The sequence below is a fragment of the Lagenorhynchus albirostris genome, chromosome 11 (genome assembly GCF_949774975.1).
Source record: "Lagenorhynchus albirostris chromosome 11, mLagAlb1.1, whole genome shotgun sequence".
Taxonomy (NCBI): domain Eukaryota; kingdom Metazoa; phylum Chordata; class Mammalia; order Artiodactyla; family Delphinidae; genus Lagenorhynchus; species Lagenorhynchus albirostris.
Window position 1 is genome coordinate 52,513,522 of NC_083105.1, and position 20,744 is coordinate 52,534,265.

At 38.9% G+C, this 20,744-nt stretch overlaps 1 protein-coding gene across 2 annotated transcripts in view; it reads right to left on the reverse strand.

Moving 5' to 3' along the window:
* SRGAP1 (SLIT-ROBO Rho GTPase activating protein 1) overlaps window positions 1-20,744 on the reverse strand; it is a 279,335-nt gene that overhangs the window by 106,065 nt on the left and 152,526 nt on the right. For both annotated transcript variants that reach the window (XM_060165650.1, XM_060165649.1), the window contains exon 4: window positions 11,165-11,227. In XM_060165650.1, the coding sequence (XP_060021633.1) occupies window positions 11,165-11,227 (63 nt within the window). The remainder of the gene's footprint in view (window positions 1-11,164; window positions 11,228-20,744) is intronic.

The following is a 20,744-nucleotide window of genomic DNA, read 5'->3' on the forward strand; positions in this document are numbered from 1 at the left end:
TACTCTAACGTACTATTATACTGATGAATCTTAAACTGGGGTATCTATCACTCTAGTGACTTTAATTAGCTCTCAAACTGATTAGTGATCAATCATCAAGTGCTCATTAAGGAGGAAAATCCAGGAACTATCTGGTAGGTGCAGGGTTGACACAAGAATTTGCTATGTGCTTTTATCTTTGACTGTTATATTTAAGTTAAAGCAGGGCATTAGTCATCTTTTTCAAACTGCTAAATTTAACTATATATATATATATATATATTTTTTTTTTTTTGCGGTACGCGGGCCTCTCACTGCTGTGGACTCTCCCCTTGCGGAGCACAGGCTCCGGACGCGCAGGCTCAGCGGCCATGGATCACGAGTCCAGCCGCTCCGCGGCACGTGGGATCTTCCCGGACCGGGGCACGAGCCCGTGTCCCCTGCATCGGCAGGCGGACTGTCAGCCACTGCGCCACCAGGGAAGCCCGGCCTTATCTTTTTTGATTCCTTTACATTCTATTACTAGAAATCCAATTATATTTTATTCTCTATTGATTTATACTAGGTTCATCAGGATTATTTTTCATGAGAGCAATGAACAATTTGGTATAATATCTGCCCACTTCACAATGATCAGAGATTTTTAACATAAAATAAATGTCATTTTGTCCAGGAACTTCTAATTTTGCAGAAGATATTTTCCTTTCTTGTCTCTCAAGCACTCCATTTGTGGTGCGGTAAAGAGAGATTGGTAAGGGCAGAGGATCTGAACAAAGTCCAGCTTAATATTCCCTGTATTCTGACATGAATGATTTGCTAATAATCTGGCAATATTCAAGCACATGGAGTTCCCTGCACAGGCAATGAGCTTTCATGCATCTGTGCTTTCCCTCACACACGAATTGCTTTTTTGGAAGGCCCTTCCCACCCTTCCTTTGTCATAAAATCAGGTGTCAGCTTCTCCAGGAAGCCCTTGGGGGGTTTACACAGAGCTGTGGAGACCTCTATCTAGCCCAGCACCCAGCACCATACATGGAAATATCTCACAAGTCTAACTCATTGATGACAGGGCTGTTTGCCATCAATATATTAACGGGACCTATACATTTATTGAAAGGCTCCTCCCAGCCTCTCAGTGTGTATCACCTGGACGCAACAGAGATGATCCTCTAATAATTTTAGAGCTGAGGCAACTATGCTTTTAGTTCTTTCCATTTAACTGACTTAGAGACAGGGAACAGATTCTGAGATTTGGAACAAACGCTGAATAATGGCATTCCATAAATCCTAGAAACTTACAAATCACAAACCCTCTCCCTACAAGTGCTGGGCAGCCACTCTACAGAGGAGGAGAGCACCGTCTTAAAAGATAACCTATTCCATTTCTCAACAGATCTAATGGTTAAATTCAGGAACCAGACTGCCTGGGTTCAGATCCTTGTTTTGCCTTTTATCACGTTCCACAGTTTTCTCACCTGTAATTAGGAATAAGAATCATACCTCTAAGGTTGTTGTGAAGATAAAATGAATTAATACATGCCAAGCGCTTGCAGTGGTAACTGGCGAACAGTGTGTTTCACGGTTGCTACAAAAATCATAAAATACCACCCCCCCACCATATCTTTAAAGCCCACGATAGCCTCAGCCAGCGCTTAGTGTCAATGCTCACTTGTTTACTCTCACACACCTGAAGGTTGAGAGCAGAGGGATGGTCTTTGTTCTATCCATCAAAGAAACTGAGCTGCAAAGAGACTTAATCCTTGCCCAACAAGTCAACAGAGAAAGTCAGGGATAAGGAAGGTCATCAGAAAGTCCTTGTTTCAAAAAGCGTTTTCATAAGAAGTCTTCAGAGGCCCTGAAATACAAGTTTAAGCTACTGAAAGAATAATACCCACAAACTGGCACTTGGAGTACATATTAACCAGGGCCATAGTGAACACAGTGGCAGCAGAAGTGGTGAAGGGAGAGTTTCAAGCAGTTGGCAACGTTGAGGGGGAAAATACATGTATAATGAAAGGCCAACAAATTTACTAGAATTTCAAAGTCACCGGCATTAATTCTTTTCAGGGAAATGTTTCACATGTCTTCAACATTACACGTGTGTATTAGACATTTAAGTTATATGGTTTAGTATATGAAATATTTAAGCTGAGGACCCCAGACACTTAGAATTTTAAAATCATAAAAGACCTGAAACCCTTGGAATTGTAGCATCAACTAAAATGGAAAGAATGATATGGAATCCTTTCCTTTTAATGGAAAATGGTTTAGAACTTGACACAAAAACCTGTTTCTCAAATTCAATACCTCTCACTCCACTTATTAAAAAGAAGAGAGAAAAAAAGAAGAAAGGTGAGAGGCCTTTGTTAATCTATGCAAGAAAGATTTCTGAGCTTTCTAATTGCTTTTGACCAGATGTCTAACCATTTTTTGCTGCTTATGTCGTTTAGAATCTCATTTGGTACTCTCCTGAAATCTTTCAACTTCTGATTTTTTTTCCTTTCTCTCTAGATATGGCTCCAGAGGGAAATTCTATGAATATGCCTGTGTTCGTCCTAATTGGATGCCTTGGCTCACACTGCTATTGCCTCAAAAACCTTCCCCAGCTTCTCTCCATCTGTCCTACTCGTAAAATCCTGTCCATTTGCAGACCCTTTCCTCTCTGAATTTTTCTTAATCCTCAGGGTGGACCTCTCTCTTTGAAACTCCAAAGCCCTCTAGCTGAACCTTTCTGTTGGTACATAATGGTCTGCCTTAAGTTATAATCACCATTAAAAAGGGAGTACTGGGTCTTCCTGGGTGGCGCAGTGGTTAAGAATCCGCCTGCCAATGCAGGGGACACGGGTTCAACCCCTGATCCGGGAAGATCCCACATGCCGCGGAGCAACTAAGCCCGTGTGCCAAAACTACTGAGCCTGCGAGCCACAACTACTGAGCCCTCGTGCCACAACTACAGAAGCCCGTGCGCCTAGAGCCTGTGCTCCGAAACAAGAGAAGCCACCGCAATGAGAAGCACGCCCGCGGCAACGAAGAGTAGCCGCCAGCTGACGCAACTAGAGAAAGACCGTGCGCAGCAATGAAGACCCAACACAGACAAAATTAAATTAATAAAATAAATAAATCTATTTAAAAAAAGGGAGTACAGTGTGCGAGCTGAGCCTTTTGACTCTGCTTGGTCTGAGACTTCCTAGCTGTGTGACCTTGGGCAAAGTACTTAACCTTTCTGTGCCTCATCTACCCTGTAGGGCCGTTGGAAGAATTTAAAGAGCTAATTATATAAATTGCTTAGACTAGTACCAGATACAGGTTAGCTGTTGCTATTTAGTCCTTGCTTAGCTTTTATTTGCCAGACTTCTGGTACTGTCTTGCCTAAAGCTCCCATCACAGTAGCACATACATAGTAGGGCCCTATTTACTAATTTGAATTAAAATAAAAACCTGGGTTACAGTTCCAACCTGGGACTTTAGTTAATCACTTAATCTGAGTCTCTGTGATGGTCTCCCTAAATGAGGAGGTTAATTTGATCATTTCTAAAGGCCCATTCAGTGCTAAAATTCTATCAGATAATCAAGTGAGTTAAGATATGTTGAAATGGATCACCCGGCTCAACAGATTTAGATCTTCATTCCCTTCACATGATTTTTACTGGTCAACATTTCTAGTCCATTTTGAGACAATAAATCTAAGGAAAATGCCCATGATTTATTCTATGTATATGTATTATATATTTGGTTTTGATGAATAATGATAAACAAAGCTAAGTACCTTAATTACCCAATACAAATGAAACATTCTGATTGTCTGTTATTAAAGCATTCTAATCATTTAAAAGTCATACTACTATATTTCAGAATGTAATAGTTTGGATAAAATACTCTGAGAAGGATTCTTGATATGAAACATGCTTTAGAAATGTTTTGTTTTTACTAAACTATACTTTCTAACACTTTTTTGTTCTTTCATTTCTAAGCCAACTACTTGTTTTCGGTTCATATTGTTCACTTCTTTTAAAAGACAGTTTTATTTGTAGTTCATAAGCACCAACCATAACTAATTCTCAAATCTCAGAGAGAAAAGAAAAATTCCAAGCAGGAGCTAGTGAGCATTTCACCTCATTAATTAGCAGGGTACCCTAAAAGACATCTACATATAAAGTTCTTATCAAACGGATGTCCTGGCGGGGGTAGGGATAAATTAGGAGTTTTGGATTAACATATACACATTACTCTCTATAAAATAGACAACCAACAGGGACCTACTGTATAGCACAGGGAACTATACTCAAAATCTTGTAATAACGTATAATGGAAGAGAATGTAAAAAAAAGAATATATATAAACAACTGAATGGCTTTTCTGTACACCTGAAAATAACACAACACTGTAAATCAACTATACTTCAATAACATTTTTTTTAAAAATTAAAGAAAAAAACAACAACTGTCTCTAGAGAGTCTTCCAATGGAAATTTTATTAATCTCAATCGTTTTGGCAGGAAGAGGAATCCAGGTTAAACTATCGAACCTGGTCTCTAAAGTCAGGCCAAGATTAGAATTCAGAAGTTGGCAGGGAGTCATGTGATCCCAATACCTCTCTTTCTTTCCATCTAAGTGTCTAGTAATAAAGCCAGGGCAAGGATATATGGAAACACTTTGTCAGCCCAGGATCTCTAAATACACTGCTTTTTAAAAGTTTTCCAGGTGGCATCACGGAGAGTGTGGTATTCCAGAGAGGTTTTCATTTGCGGGAGCCTTTTACATATCCTTATGCCTTATTTCTCTTTGTTCAGTGTTTTTTCCGAGACCCAGACCTCTTTGTAGTCCCTCTCAAAGCAATGAATTTGCATTTTCACTACAGAAATATATATTTCAAATACTTCAAATGCCCTTGAGCTAAAATAAATACTTAACCAGAACAAAACCAAAAAACCCAAAAACCTCTTGGAGGCACAGAGAAAAATCTTCTGATAGGATGTGGCAAGTATCTTGGGCTTTTTCAGAATGACCTTTCAACCTTGCCTGGGGCATGTTTCTTCTTATGGAAGAATGCATTAGCTCCTGGTTTGTGGGAGGCTCACAAAGCCAGCCAACGAAGCTTTCCTCAGCAGTCCTCAGAGGTGGAGTTTTCTAAGAAGGGCTTGAAATAATAAACAGTGTCTTCCCTCCCATCTCCTCTAAAAATAATTAGCTTTTTATTTTAACATTTTAAACTGGTTCAAAGATATGTAAAGGCCAGCGTGGATACCTGTGTGCATTCAGAAACCCTGTTTTCCAAATAACTCCTGTACACGAGGCTCAAAAGACTTGGGTTTGTACTGGGACGGCTTCTGTTCTCTGTTTGCATTTGTTAGGCAAATTAGAGCTAGAGCTCAGAAGGCAGAAAACAAAGGTGCGTGGAATAGCCAGTAATGGATACTTAGCACTAATCACCATGTGAGAACACACAGCTAAACGGGTAGTGTTGACACATAGAACACTACAGCTATATGAAAAGCTATGTTTTAAAGAGGCTGCCCCCCAAATGAACATATCCTAATGTTAAAGCTGAGTGTGCAAACCCAAAGCCGTTTGGGTTTGCCCATTTTGTAACCCACATCAACAATGTGGAAAGCTCAATCAAGTTTTTACAAGTGGCAATCAGAGCGTGCAGTAGAAATGTTTCAACTCTGAGGTTTACCTCTTAGATCAGGCTCCACCCTTCTTCTCCCCACCTGTCCTGCACATCCTTCCCGAAGGCGGCTGTGCAGTGGGGAACTGATGGGCCTTGGGGATGGAACTGGGCTGAGATTTTGGAGCATTCCTTTACTATCTGTGTGACCCTGAGCTATTTATCTGGAGCCCCGGCTCCCATTAGTAACCTTGGGATTAGGAATACCTGCCTCATAGGACTGCTGTGAGAAATGAATGGGATCCTGCATGTGCCTCACGGTAAGGGTTGGATAAATCTTCATTTTCTCAGTTCTTTCCTCTTAATTTAATGGAGTTTGAAGATGGATTATCTCTTGACTCTGGCTAGCCATGTGTGTCACTGATGTATGGAGAGAGTAATCATCAATTACACATAATTAACAATCAATTTCACGTGGATTTACCATGACATCTGTGTTAATCTCCGTTAGAATTTGCTTACTGAGGATGGTAAGCGCCTTGTTTTTCAAAACACTGAGTATAGTGCTGTAAAACCTAGGCAAAGTAAAGAAATATTAATATAGGACAAATAATTGTTTTCCCCCTAAAATACAGCATAACCTTTTGAGATTTTGGTCTGAGGGGACAGGCTTAACACTTCAAACCACTGTTTTATGATGAGCCCTTTCCCAGACTGATGAAGGCCAATTTTGGTTTGAATGTTCCTTTTAACTTTTTGTGTCACCATTTTTCCATTTTTGCCTTTTCACTTCTCCACTAACCCAGTCACAGCCCTGTTCACATTTACTATTGATTTGGTTTTCTTACAGGAAGTTACCATCCTTTTTCTTTTTGTACAAAACGAATATATACTGATTATAAGGAAAAACCATGTATATATATATAAACCATCTGAAATTACTATTAATATCATCCCTGATCTCCACCTTTACGCTGAGAGGCAGACAAGGAGCTGTTGCCATCCCCACTTCACCAATGATGAGGAAGATGACAATGACGATGGGGATGACACTAACTATCTCCATTTATTAAGCATTTACTATGTGCCGGGCACTGTTCTGATTGCTTAATCTGTATTAACTCAGCTTTATTTTTTCTCTTAGCACTTACACCTGCCATACTATATATTTATTTGTTTATTGTCTGTTTCTCCTCCCTAGAATATAAATGCCCTGAGAGGAAGTAACAGGGTCTGTTTTTATTCACATCTATTATACATCCCCAGTACATCTACAAGTAGCTGGCATGGTAGGAGGCATTCAAAAACTGTGGAATAAATAAACTAGTTTTCCTAACAACATGGGTGAGCCTTATCCAATACACTGAGGGCCTGAATAGAATAAAGAGCTGAGTAAGAGAGCATTTGCTCTCTCTGCCTGTCTTCGAGGTGAGACATGGTCTTCTCCTGCTTTGGACTTGAACTCGGGCTGGAACTTACACCATCAGCTCTCCTGGTTCTCAGGCCTTTGGAAGGACTGGAACTACCTTCTAGCTCTCCAGCTTGCTGCCTGCTGATTTGGGGACTTCTCAGCCTCCACACTGCACGAATCAACTCCTTATAATCAATTTCTCTCCCATATTGATCTATCTATCTATCTGTCTATCTATCTATCTAATCTCCTATTGGTTCTGTTTCTCCCAGACTAATACAGATGCCCAGATTGGCTAAGTGAGCTGAGATTCAAATTCAAGTTCAATGAGTCCAGTCAATTCTGTTTCCTTAAAGCACAGCAGTCTCCCTGCTTTCTTAACCCTACTTTAGTTCTCTTTCACATGTTAAACTGAAAAGGAAGTTAATTAGTGGATTAGACTTAGAAAGGGAATTTGAAGATCTCGGTTCACTCTTACTTTTTAGCCCAATGAGTCCCATCTGTTAGATCTTTTTTAAAAATTTTTAACTTCTTAGTTTTTTCTGTTGTTGGTTTTGTATTTTTTCATTTTATTTCTTTTTCCTTTTTGTTAGATCATTTAAATGAACATTTCTAAGAAGTACAGGTTGCCAGTGAGACACATGTTCAATTTTTCACCTATGTTTTTGTTAAAGCAACATTAATGCCATTGATTTAAAAAAAAATACAAAGGAGCAAGTGATAAATGGCTTAGGTGCTTTGTGTTGTTAGGGTGGCATTAACATTTAGAGATCTTTGTTAGAGAATGGTTTCCCAAAACTATGGCAACAGAGATAAAATGACAGACCCACAGAGGCTCTGGAGCCAGACCTGGACTTGAGATCCCACTCTCCTACTTATTGTGCAACCTAGGCAAGCCTCTCTGAGCCTTAGTTTCCTCATCTGTGAAATGGGGATAATGATAGTATCTGCCTCATAGAGACACTGTGAGGATTACATAAAATAATGCGTGTGCTTAGCACAATAACTAGCCGTATATAATAAGCATTTAATAAATGTTAGCTACTTTGAAAGGCATGTCTAGTTACCTAAAAAATATCTCCCTTTCTCTCTCAAATTAACAAAATCCTCAATTTTTAACTGGCTGTCAATGAGTTGGCCAACTAAAAGACTGTAACTCCCAGACTTCCTTGAAGCCTGTGAAACTGTGTTTCTAAGTTCTGGCCAATGAGATGTATATGAAAGTGCTATATGGAACCTTCATTAAGTCTTCGTAAGAGACAGAGGACCTGCCCTTCTTTCCTTTCTCCATTCTGTTGGAGTCTCCTTTCTCCATTTCAGGAAAGCAGATGTAATGGCTAGAGCTCCAGCAACTATCTTGAACTCTACGAACAAAGATACAATTATGTTTCTCTGAACAGTGTATTAGGGGGAGCCTGATTCTTTGATGGCTTTATGTAACCTCCATACCAGTCCTGTGCTGCCAACCTCTGAACTCCTTTTATGTGAGAGAGAGGTTAAACTTCTATCTTGTTTATGCCATTATTCTGAGTACCTCTGATACTCAAGGCCCAAGTAATCCTAACTGCTGTGGCTGGCCCATGTGGTAGGTTCAAAACCACTCTGAGGCCCTGTTTCTGTAAATAAAGGCAAGGTTGAGGCAAAAATATAGAAAAGGAGATGCATGTCTTCAAAGCCTTTCCTCTCCTTCCAGACGGCACTCAGATGCCACCATCCTCTCTCTCCTGCTCAGAGGTCCAGGCCTTCATGCCCCATGGATACAACCCATTCTCAAAGAATCTGATGAAACTCGGTTCATTTTAAGGTAGAAATGATCATAAGGCATCTCTTTCTATTTGTCCTGGGCATTTGTATTTTATTTAAGACAAAGCCTTCTGATAGAATGCTTGGAATAATCAATAGACCTGTGAGAGAACTATTTTGGGGCAGGGAAGCCCACACATAAGGCTACTGCCCACCACTAAGGTTGGACTGTAATTTAATAATAAGCATTCCTCTGGTTTAAGGAAGTTAATGTACCTCTCAAAAAGGAGCTCACCTTCAACTCCCAAGGAGTATCAAGGGTTGTGAGAAAGGGAGGAGTGAATATTTGTTTGAAAAGGCAATTAAATTGCATCCTCAATTCACTCAGGCTACATATTTTACACCTTACTTCAACAATCATTATTACATCATCAGTTGTAAAAAAATTCTATGCATGATGCAACTCAGAAGGTAATTTATTCGTGACCAGTCAGTGGATGAATAAAGAACCTACACCGCATTCCCCCAAACCTTGGTCCCCTGTTCAAACACTCCTCACTTTTTCTTCCTTTCTGAATGTAAACTGAATATATATAATGGATAGGTTTCATTTGAACATGACAGAATTTATGTATCTGAATTTACATTGCAAGAGAGACCATCTTTCAGAGTAAAAAGTGTGTGTGTGTGTCTGTGTGTACGATAAGACGGTCTTTCCCCACAGAACATGACATCTGACCTCAAATGTGCATGCTCTCTGGTTTGGTTAAAGTAAAATTATCTCCCAAGAGCTCAAAGTGATCTACAGACTACCTGATTAAAACCTCATTGCCTGTCTCCTCTATGCCTTGATTCCTCAACTGATTCAGAGATTAAATGACTGACGGGGTTATTTAAACTCTGGTGACCTTTTCCAGAATCTGGCTCCTTCAGGCTTTCAGACTGATACTGATGAGAGGTTTGAGGAGTTATCAACTTACTTGATTCAACTATAGAGTCTCCTAGATGTCTAATTCCACTTGATAGGCTGAATCCAGGAGAAATTTCTCTATACACAGCTCTCACTGAGATAAAATTTTCATGACATTCTACCAAATTTTCTTGTATTCAACAGTCAAGTTTATCTTCTCCAGTGTTGCTCTGACTAGTATTACTAGTTCCAGACCATAAACAACAGGCTCTTGTTTATGATGCCATGACAACCAGCAGATTTATTGTTTAAAGTATTAGAGACTGATTTATATTTCTAGGTAAAACAATGCCCAAGCGAAGGGAACCACAAGGAAGGTGCCAGGAAGCCCTCATCTTAAAATAGTTCAATGGAAGAAGACAGAATTTCTTCTGTGGAAGTCTCAGAGGCACAATGCTGATTTAACTTTTAAATTCTACATCCAGGATTTCTAGAAATGGTTGATACCTTAGGTTATCAGAAATTAATAAATCACACCAAGCATGGGCTAATAAATGGCCTTTTATATGGATATGACCTTATAACATGAGGCTTTTGCACATCAAGTTAAAGGTTTCTGAAGGAGGAACAAGCAATTAGAAACTGTCAAGTTAATTCAAAAGCACAGGTGTAGCAAACATGCTGCATAAAAACACAAATTTATCACACATGTAGAATAAAACTGGAAAGTGGATTTTATAAGAATATCACTCATTTTATAAAGTTTAAAACTACAGGTTCTTTTAATTAGCAAGTATCAGTGGAGCATTAAAAGCAATTTAATTCACAAAACTGTACTTTACACACTTGCTTTTTAGGAACAAATGAATTTGTAAATCAAGAAACCTATTTTAATAAGTTTCAGGTTTCATTTGCCTGTAAAGAAAAATTCAAATAATCTTGTGTAATGAAAACGCAAACATCTATAGTTCGAACAAATTAACATTACTCAATTCTCATTATGTTGTTCTCTTATAAAATAAAAACTCATCAAATTCCTCCAAAAGGAATTTGTATTTAATAATATGATCATTAATTATAAAACAAAATATACATAGGCATATGACTAATCACTGATTTTGTTTTTTTAATAGTTCATCATTTAATTTCTTCTGATTATATGCATTAACCTGAAAAAACTTAAATTCAGAAAAGCCAACTATTGCCAAGAAGGAAAAATAGATACGCCTCCCCCTCAATATTCTGGAACTGAATATATGAATAGATCGCATATAATCCAACCATATAAAAACATTCTTTTTGGGACAACTATAGTCCAGTTTCTTAAAGTGTTCTGACTGCATATACATATTTACTTGAAACAAGTCTCGTGCCATCTATCCACTCGGTTCCACATTTCTACCGGACAAGCAACCATCAACACTCTAGCTTGGAATGAGTTCTAATAAGAGAAGTGTTTCTGCAAACCAGAATTCTAAACCAGATTTTTCCAAAAGAAAGATTACAGTGCTTACCGTATAGAGCTCGTTAAGAACCTTCATTAAGTCCTCATGAAGTTGGAATGCAATCTCTTTGCTCTGCAATGAGAAAAAATTAACAATATTAAAAACTGTAACAGAAACTTGTTTCTAGATGACTTACATCTTAAGAAGTCCACTGACTGAAAATAGAAGAATGTGTATAACACAATGGAAGGCCAGCACGACCCTGATACAATAAACATCTTTGATCAAATGACCCTTTCTAAATACTAGATGTGTGCACCAATGGTTACCACTGGCTGGACAGAAGCAAAGAAGTGGACAGTGTGAATGGCTCTCCCACCATCCAAATCAGACTTTATCAAGAGCGAGAAAAAGGAGGGTGAGGCACCGTGCTTGCTCAGAAGTTGAGCTGCAGAACTTAAGGCATGAAAAGATGAATTCCAGCATCTTGCTTCCCATCTCAGTATCATCACAAGGGAATTTTGCAGTGTGAGTCCCCAGAAGCTAAGTTAGAAACCAAAAGGGAAATTTACTCTCCCTTTCCAAAATAACTATGTGACTGACTACAAAATTTTTTTTAATTAACGCATAGTTGATTTACAATGTTGTGTTAGTTTCTGGTGTATAGCAAAGTGATTCAGTTATACATATACATATATATATGTATATGTAGTGTATATATATATGTATGTATGTGTGTGTATATATATATATATATGTTCTTTTTCAGATTCTTTTCCATTATAGATTATTAAAAGATATTGAATATAGTTCCCTGTGCTATACAGTAGGATCTTGTTGTTTATCTATTTTATATATAGTAGTTTCTGTCTGCTAATCACAAACTCCTAATTTATCCCTCCCCACCTCTTTCCCCTTTGGTAACCATAAGTTTGTTTTCTATGTCTGTGAGTCTGTTTCTGTTTTATAAATAAGTTCATTTACATCACTTTTAAAGATTCTACATATAAGGGATATCATATGATACTTCTCTCTCCCTTTGACTACAATTTTAATTTTAAGAAAACACTTTCACAGCAGTGAGTTGGTAAGGCCACTTATGCTCCACATACTTTTTGCCTCTGCATTTATTATTGTTATTTTTTCATTAAGACAAAAAAGAGAGTTTTACTTTTCCACTCAGTGGGTAAATGACAGCATTTAAGATATCCTTCCCTAGGCTAATTCTGAGGGTTTGACAGAGGAGTATTTGAATTTTTTTTTCAGCAAAACCTGTAAGTTAACTTTAAAGGAAATCATATATCCAAATTACTTTTCTTTTTTTTTTCCTTTTTTTTTTTTTTTTTTTGCGGTACGCGGGCCTCTCACTGCTGTGGCCTCTCCCGTTGCGGAGCACAGGCTCCGGATGCGCAGGCTCAGCGGCCATGGCTCACGGGCCCAGCCGCTCCGCGGCATGTGGGATCCTCCCAGACCGGGGCACGAACCCGTGTCCCCTGCATCGGCAGGCGGACTCTCAACCACTGCGCCACCAGGGAAGCCCTTTTTTCCTGTTTTGAGTTCAGTATCTAGTCAGGTACAGAAAATGGAAAAAAATGTGTAGCATGGCTTAATCTATAGTTTGAGACAATAACAACAGCATCCATGGTTCATTTATGTGTCTCCTACTGGGCTGTCAGGACTGGGAGTAAGGGCCATATCTGTATCAGCTCTGCGACCCCAGTGTCCTGCACAGTGCTTGGGCATGAGGCCAGAACTAGGGTGAGGCAAGTGAGGTGCCGAGGGTATGCAATTTAAGAAGACACTAGTCCAGGTCCCACTTGGGCACAAAGGAAGCTTCCAATCAGCACTTGCTAAATGAATCTGTAAATAAGGTGAAATACTGTTGTTTGTGTGATTTGCTGAAGTAGTTACTGCCTTTGGTGAAGGCTGGCCACTGGTGAGAGGGCAGAAAAGAAAGGCCCATAGACCACCCTTAATAAAATCAGAGGATCTAGATGAAACACAGTCCATCTGCCAACACTAGGTCATTGGGTTAGGCCTCCCTTAAAAAAGGCCACATGTGCTGAAGCAAAAATTGTGAACATAAAATAGTGTGGGAAGATGACATCAGAGCAATAGCTAAACTTTGAGAAATTCAAGTTCGTTAGCTGCATTTGCCCCTGGGTTTTCTTGGAGCGATGAAGGGTGCTGGTGTTTATCGAGCTCTGAAAGATTTAAAATCCCTACACTTGAGTTAGAGATTTTTATGTTTTGCTGTGTCCCTGCTATGTGAAGAGGTGGGTTAAGAATCACTGAAGGGTGAAAGGGAAGTCACAAGTGAGCAAATGAAGCCAAATGAAACTCATTTTATTTCCCTTAAATCTTGGCTATTCTGACTATATACATTACACTGCAATCTCCTATGACTTCAGCTTGGTGTTATTTTAATATCATATTTCATTCAAGGATCTGAGCTACCAATTCAGAACTCTCTAATGGGATCAAAGGCTACCAAGTAACTCTGCTCAGCTGCCCGCATTTCAGGTAGCAAGTCCAAAAAGAAAATATTTCTTGGCTAAGACTTTAGAACAATAACCTCCAAAATCCCTTAGGTCCAATTAACTGCAAGCCAAGAATATTTAGGATCATATTGAACACTTGCGTTTGGGGCGATAAAGGGCCTGCTAAACCAGCCAAGTCAAATACCTTACAACAGCAAAAAGGTTCTTTGTACATTTCACATTTTACAAGATTTCAGGTAATGAGGTAGAGGAAGTCTGGCAAAACAGACATACTGTTCTCTGCTGAGCACACTCTCACATTTTTGGTTCACCTTTCCTCGGAGGCCCTGAAATATAAAACATCTGTCTGGGGGCAGTCTAGAGTAACACTTCGAAGCAAGGGCTCTGGAGTCACAATGCTGGGACTGAAGTCCCAAAGGCTTTGGACTCCCCTGTGCCTGAGTTTCCAGATCTATAAAAGGAATGTAGTCATGGTACCTACGTCATCCGGTCGATGAGAGCATTAACCAGATGACACATACACAGAACTCAGAATGGTACCTAACACACAGTAAACATCCCACAAATGTTATAATTATTTAATTCTTTCCCAGACACTGTAACGGGTAACTCCCTTGAGTGAAAAGCCCACATGGTATTCTTCCTTCTTTTGGTCTCTACGGACACTTATTCCATTGACTTCCACATAGGAAGTGCTTGGCAGATATCGGTTGAATTGGATGTCCTTCGCCCCACTCCCCATTACCCTGGCCTTTAGATCCACGCAAGTGACCCCTGATTTGGAAGGGCCTCGAGTATTGTGCTCCAGCCCTTGAGCCCTTCTTACATCCATACACCCTTGCCACACATGTACACTGAACTTATCTATGTTCCATTTTCGTGGGTATACTACTGGTGGTACCAGATGAATTAATCAAACATCTACTAGGAAATGGATAATTCCTCAAGCCAATGGGATAAGATATATACAACTCATGAAAGAGGCCGTTAAGGAGCCAGGCTTCAGTGGGAACTTTAAATTCTGTGAGAAGTTGGTGGCAAGTTATTTTCAGGTAGGTAGAGCCCCAGCTACCCTCATGACACATCACCGAAGTTTCCGCCTAGATGTTCACTTTGAATGACAGTCTAAACTCTCCGTCGCCTAGTCAGTAGCCTCGAAATTAACCATTTTCTCCCCACCCTGCACCACTCCTTTTGCCTGCAAAAACTGTTAAAAGAACTGGGCTGTGCTCTGAAACACTAGACCATGTGACTGAAGGGTGAAGCATGAATTTGCACACCCTTTTGTTCACAGATACCCGGGCCAGGCAACATCAAGTCCTAGTCTGAGTGCTGGGGGCTTGGTCCCTGTCCCCATGGCATAGAAGCAACGACAAGATCACCTCATGTTAGCCCCACCCCCAACTTTAAACATGTCTCCAATTTATTACAGTAACAGTGAAAAACAGTCCTTTCTTCTAAATACGACTCTGGACCCCAAGAGAAGCAATCTTAAAACAAAACACATCTGATGTGGCACACAGGATGCTGACATACTCAACTAATGCACTGAAACCCTTTAATTAGAAAATATCTGGATTATCAAAAGTCCATCAAAATTCAATAGGTTTAAGTATACCTCTGGATTCTATTTCATTAAAAATTTGAAAACAGTGAGAGCAGACCCTTGACCCTTGACCCTTGACCAAGAGCTGCTAGGTAAGAAAAAGGATACGGGTATTAAGGAAAGCAATCAATGCTCCCTTTGTACAAGAGAAAAAAACAACTTTATGAAATGATATATGCTTGAAATAAAGTATTTTTCATGTTATTTGCGACTGGCTGATTAAAATTACTTTTGCACAGGGAAGGAGAGTCCCCTCCAACTGCAAGGTATGGAGTTGAAAAAGCGAACAGGTTTTTTTCCCCCATTCTGTGGGCCTATATAAGTTCAAATGATGGTAAAAACTTCTAATGCATTGCAATAGGATTCTAGGATTCTGACCCAAGGGGAAAGAAAATGGTTAGAACTTCCATTCAGTTGACATTTATTAAATGTCTGCAATGTGTAAACCCAGAGTTGAATACCAAGTCAATTTCTAATTGTTTCCTATTTATTATCGCTTTGATGTTTCAGACAATTCAAACATAAGTCCAAAATGAACAGTCCCAAAGTTTCCACCTTTTTTCATTATAAAAATGAATTAAGTATATTGAATAATATTGGAAAAATAGAGAACAGAAGGCCAAAACTATCACCATTATAATTTGACGGGTATATTTCCTTCAAGTTTATTTATCTAAACAGAGGTCTGAGTTGTAATCATTCTATAATAATAAAGTATCCTTTTTCTACTCTGCTTTCTTCCAGTTATCATATATTTTCCCATGTACTTATATAATTTTCAGAACATTATTATTGATTAAAATAACTACACAGTGAATGTATATTAACCATTCTTCTATTATGGTTTCCAATGTTTCCACTATTTTCCATCAATCATTCAATTACTTACTTATTCATTCAATTTCACCAATATATTTTAATCACCCTGAACTATTATCATGAATGCTGTTCTAAAGTCATACCTTGCATTTTGCGCTGTTGCCTCAGTGTCAATTCCCAGACATGAAATTACCAGGATAAAAGTATTGACATTTTAAAGACCCTGGATTCACATTGGAAGATTACTTTCTAAAAGGGTTATAATGAATTTATATCGCTTCCAGGACAATAGTGTCATTCATGTCAGAACCTGGGGTTCATCCAAGACTTGCTTCTTCTCCTTGAAAGAGAAGCCACCAATCCTATCTATTCTGGTTGATCTGTTTTTCTGTACGTCATGAGAATTTTTTTTAAAGATAAAGACCTAGGGAACTCCCTGGCAGTCCAGTGTTTAGGACTCTGCCTTTCCACTGCAGGGGGCACGGGTTCAATCCCTGTTGGGGAACTAAGATCCTGTAAGCTGCGTGGTGCAGCACCCTCCCCCCCGCAACAAAAAAAGATGAAGAGCTAATTATGTCCTTCCTCTGATTAAAACCCATCAAATTCTTGCTATATTTTTTTCAGGATAGAGTTACAGTTTCTTAAATCACTCATAACTTCCCCTGTCAAACTAGTCTACCTTACCTTCCACAAATCACAAACCACATCCTTTAGCCTGATAAGCAGCTCAGTCCCAGGTTCTACCTTCACATCTCTGCCTTCCCCATGCCGTCCTCATTGCCCAGACTCTGCTTCCTTCTCTGGCCTAGTACAATCCTACACGCTACTACTTTGTGAAAACTTTCTTGTAACTTTACCTTGTCCTTCAAATAAAGAAATTAGACCCTCCCTTCTTTTTGACTGTATAATACATTCATTCATTATCACTTCTAGGCTGTATGATTTAGTGGTTAGTTGTTCAAACTCTAAAACTGGATGCCTGTTTTCAAATTCTCTTGTCTGTGCATAAGTTCAATAATTTTGTGAGTTTCCTCAATGGCAAAACAGAGATACCAACAGCCTCTACATCACAGGGTTTTATCGGGATGGTCCTTATTAAACACTTAACACAAAACGCAGCACACAGTGTTAAACTGATGCCGCCCGTTATTATTACGCTCATCATGTTTCTTTTTCTCTTCATAAACAGAGGGTTTCTTTGAAAGCAGGGACTGTGTCCTAATCATTTTTGTGTTCCCAGAGCCTGCCGGGGTGCCTGGCACACTGTAGGTGCTCGATATACCTTTGATGAATGAATGGGACCCAGAGGTGAGTAAGGTATGGCTTCCTCCCTCCAGAGTCCACAGTCTCATGGAGGAGCTCGATGTGCCCAAACAGCTTCCTATACAGAGCACTGTGATAAGTGCTACACTGGGTGGACCCTGGCCAGTATCTCTATTCCTGGAGAACAGCAGGCTTGCTCCCTGGAACCTCCCAGAAAGGGGAGAAAGGAAGGCAGAACAAAGAGCATAATTAATACAACCATAATTGAGTACATTGGGCAATCGATCAAGTGATCTATATGGTTGGATTAAATGACCAATTCAGAGGGGCCTCTGGCCTCTCACAGAGTTATTTTTAAAGTAAATCTATTGTGATGACCAGTCAAGGAATCCTGACCTTACGCTGAGTCAGAGTGAGACTAAGAGAGAAGAAGGAAAACCAGATTAAATATTTAATGAGAGGCTTGCAAATGATTATAGTGTCTCACGCTCAGTGAGTTTTGGATGGAAATTCTGCTTAAAAGGGTCAGGCCATACCTCTACAGTGCGTGTGCTTTTGCATTTCCAAAACCTCGTGTTCATGTGTCTTTATAATAATAGATTCTCTTAATTCATGTAAACTCTGAAGACAGCAGCAACAGCATCCCCCAAAATGCCTAATGGAAGAATTGGGGCTGGGCTTAATGGCCTGAAGCAAGCTATAATATTTATAGTGTAGCTGCACATTTCCTTTCTATCTGTCAAGGGACATGGATTTGTACTTATTAAAATCACAACTAAGTATCAGTGTATGGAATTGGCCTCACGATCTACTGCATTCCCAAGGCGAAAAATAATCAACATTCTTTTAGATAAAACTCCATGTCACTAGAAAATGTGGGAAAGTTAGAAAAAAAATCATAGATACAGGGGAACCAGAGCTTCATTGTGAAACAAGACAAAACTTAACCTTAAAGGAAATATCTGGGGCATCTCCTAGAATATTTACTAATGTAACTGCTAGGCAAATGTGGCATTCGACTGTGCTCAGCCTGTGAGCAAGCAAAAGTGCAAAGTCACGTACACCAGTGTCACTCATAACCACCCAGGTATAAAGAGCACTTGAACAGATTAAGTAACTCAAGACTGAAATTTTAAGTCCTACAGGGAATAAAGTAGATGAAACAATTATCATCATTTTCAGCTTGCACTTCCTTAACTCTTCAAGAAACACAATTTTTCATGCTAGGGATATTTCTCTACTCAAAATGGCGATACACTGGAAACACCATTTCAGTGCCTCTAAATGAATAATCACTTAGGCATAATTCTCAGTAGCGGATATAAACAAACCTACCTAATTAAAATCAGAACGTGTTATGAAACTCTGGTTAAGACTCTAATATAATTAACTAAAAACTATCAGAAATACATTTCCAGACCACTTTTCAATACGCCGAACTTAACAAAAATGTAACAACTCAGCTTTATTAACAATTCCTTAATATAATTCCTTAACAATTATCATAATAATACATCATCTTTAGTACATGAACCTGAGTCTACTAATTTATCACTAAGGACAACTGTCTTTCTCTCCTGTGACAGATGTGACTGTGCAAAGATCCAGTGTGACCAAAAGCTCACATCTATGGCACAGTGGGCTGGGGTTATGAGTATAACCTGTGGTCAAGCAAACTAGACCATATTGTGTAGGGAACCCATGACCTCAGTCTTAATGGCACTGTGGTAAGAAAAATCCAGGGACTGTTTACAAAACTAAATAAAGTAAGTAGGAGATTTGCTCATTTATAAGTCATTCATTGAATTAGTAAGCAAAAGGCAGAGATTCTTTGAGATACTGATAAAAGTTCATTTATTCATGTACACACTCATGCATTCAGTCATTCATTCTACCAGTTTATATGAGTACCTTCTATGGGCCAAAGATAGAAAAGTGGTCTTACATTTTAGTGAGAGAGGTAAACAAAACAATTTCAATTCAGTCTGATTTATGCTTATTCAAACAATTTAAACCAAGTGAAATTTCTCTATATAACTCTTGAACCAAGCCCAAAATTTAATAAACCAATCTTCAAGAATTTATCCTAAATCAGAAATTTCCTTTAAAGATATATATTTATCCTAATATTAACAGTACCATCTCAGAACTACAACTCATTAATTGGTCTATAGAATTAACCATGTATTTAAGTAAAGGTAGCTTACGGAATAGAAAAAAAACCAAAAAACAAATTCCCATGGGCTAAGTGTCCTGTTCACCAAGAACTTGGTTCCTTGAATACTACCAGAGAATTTGAGAAAACACCTATGGCTAGTAGGCAAATGTACATGGGGTGACAGCCTACTTGAAGCAGGAAAAAACAAACAAACCAACCCCAAACCATCAACATAGATCCAGATTATTTATTGGTCAGATTATTTAAATATCTTTACTTCCCTGAGCTGTTTCCTCATCTGAAAAATGGAGAAGATTCCAATAATATACTCCCTAGGGTTCTTAAGAGGATTAAATGAGATATCCATTGTTACGTGCTTAACAAGGTGCCTGGCACACACCAAGCACTCCATAAATGTAACTGTCATGACGCTATTATCAGCTCAGCATCATATCCTTGTTTCATTTCATGAAGTCACCCTCCATTTTTCTAAATGCTAATGTAACAGTCTACTCATAGCAACTTTCAAATCAGTATGTCTCAGGTGGTCACTTCAACCTAATTCAAGATTTACTTTCTAGAATACTTGTGTTTGAGGTACTATTATACCAAGGAGGATAAAGTCTATTCCAGAGAACACTGCAAAGCGACAAAGAAGCAGAACTCTTAATTCTGAGCAAGCCCTTGCTGACTTTAGACTGTTACGTCTTCCTTAGAATAAAGTAAAACTTGTCTCCACTTAAGTTCTACCAGTCAGTCTTAACTGTTATAGACTTGTAGAGCTAGTTAATCTAAGCCATCTTCTACATGACAGGTCTTCAAATATTTGAGACAGTTACTATGTCCTAGCTAAAGCTTACTTTCTCTGTACCAAACATTCCCACTGTCTTCAACTGTTCCTTATATGACACAGTTTAAAGAAATGAAGAGAGAATTCTCTTTGCCTCCCAGATAATTTTCACTGTCTTGGAGCTAGTGGCAATAAGTACACTTTCTTTATACTTCAAGGGGTAGAAGCTAAGATCTTGGGAAGATTAGGAGGCAACAATCACCCTGTTTTGTGGTGGCAGTCCAAACCCACATCTGCACAGTTAAGGTAAGCCCAAGAATCCTGGAATCACTGTTAGCTTTTTTTTTTTTTTCTCCAACAGGCTAAAGAGCCATCAGATAAAGGAGTAGAAGCCTTACAATCTGATTAGGATGGACTGAATAAGAATGTCCTGGCTTTGAATTTCCAACAGATCTTTCATAAAACAACAAAAAGCCATTTGATTCATTCTTGATCTACATGGATGAGATCTT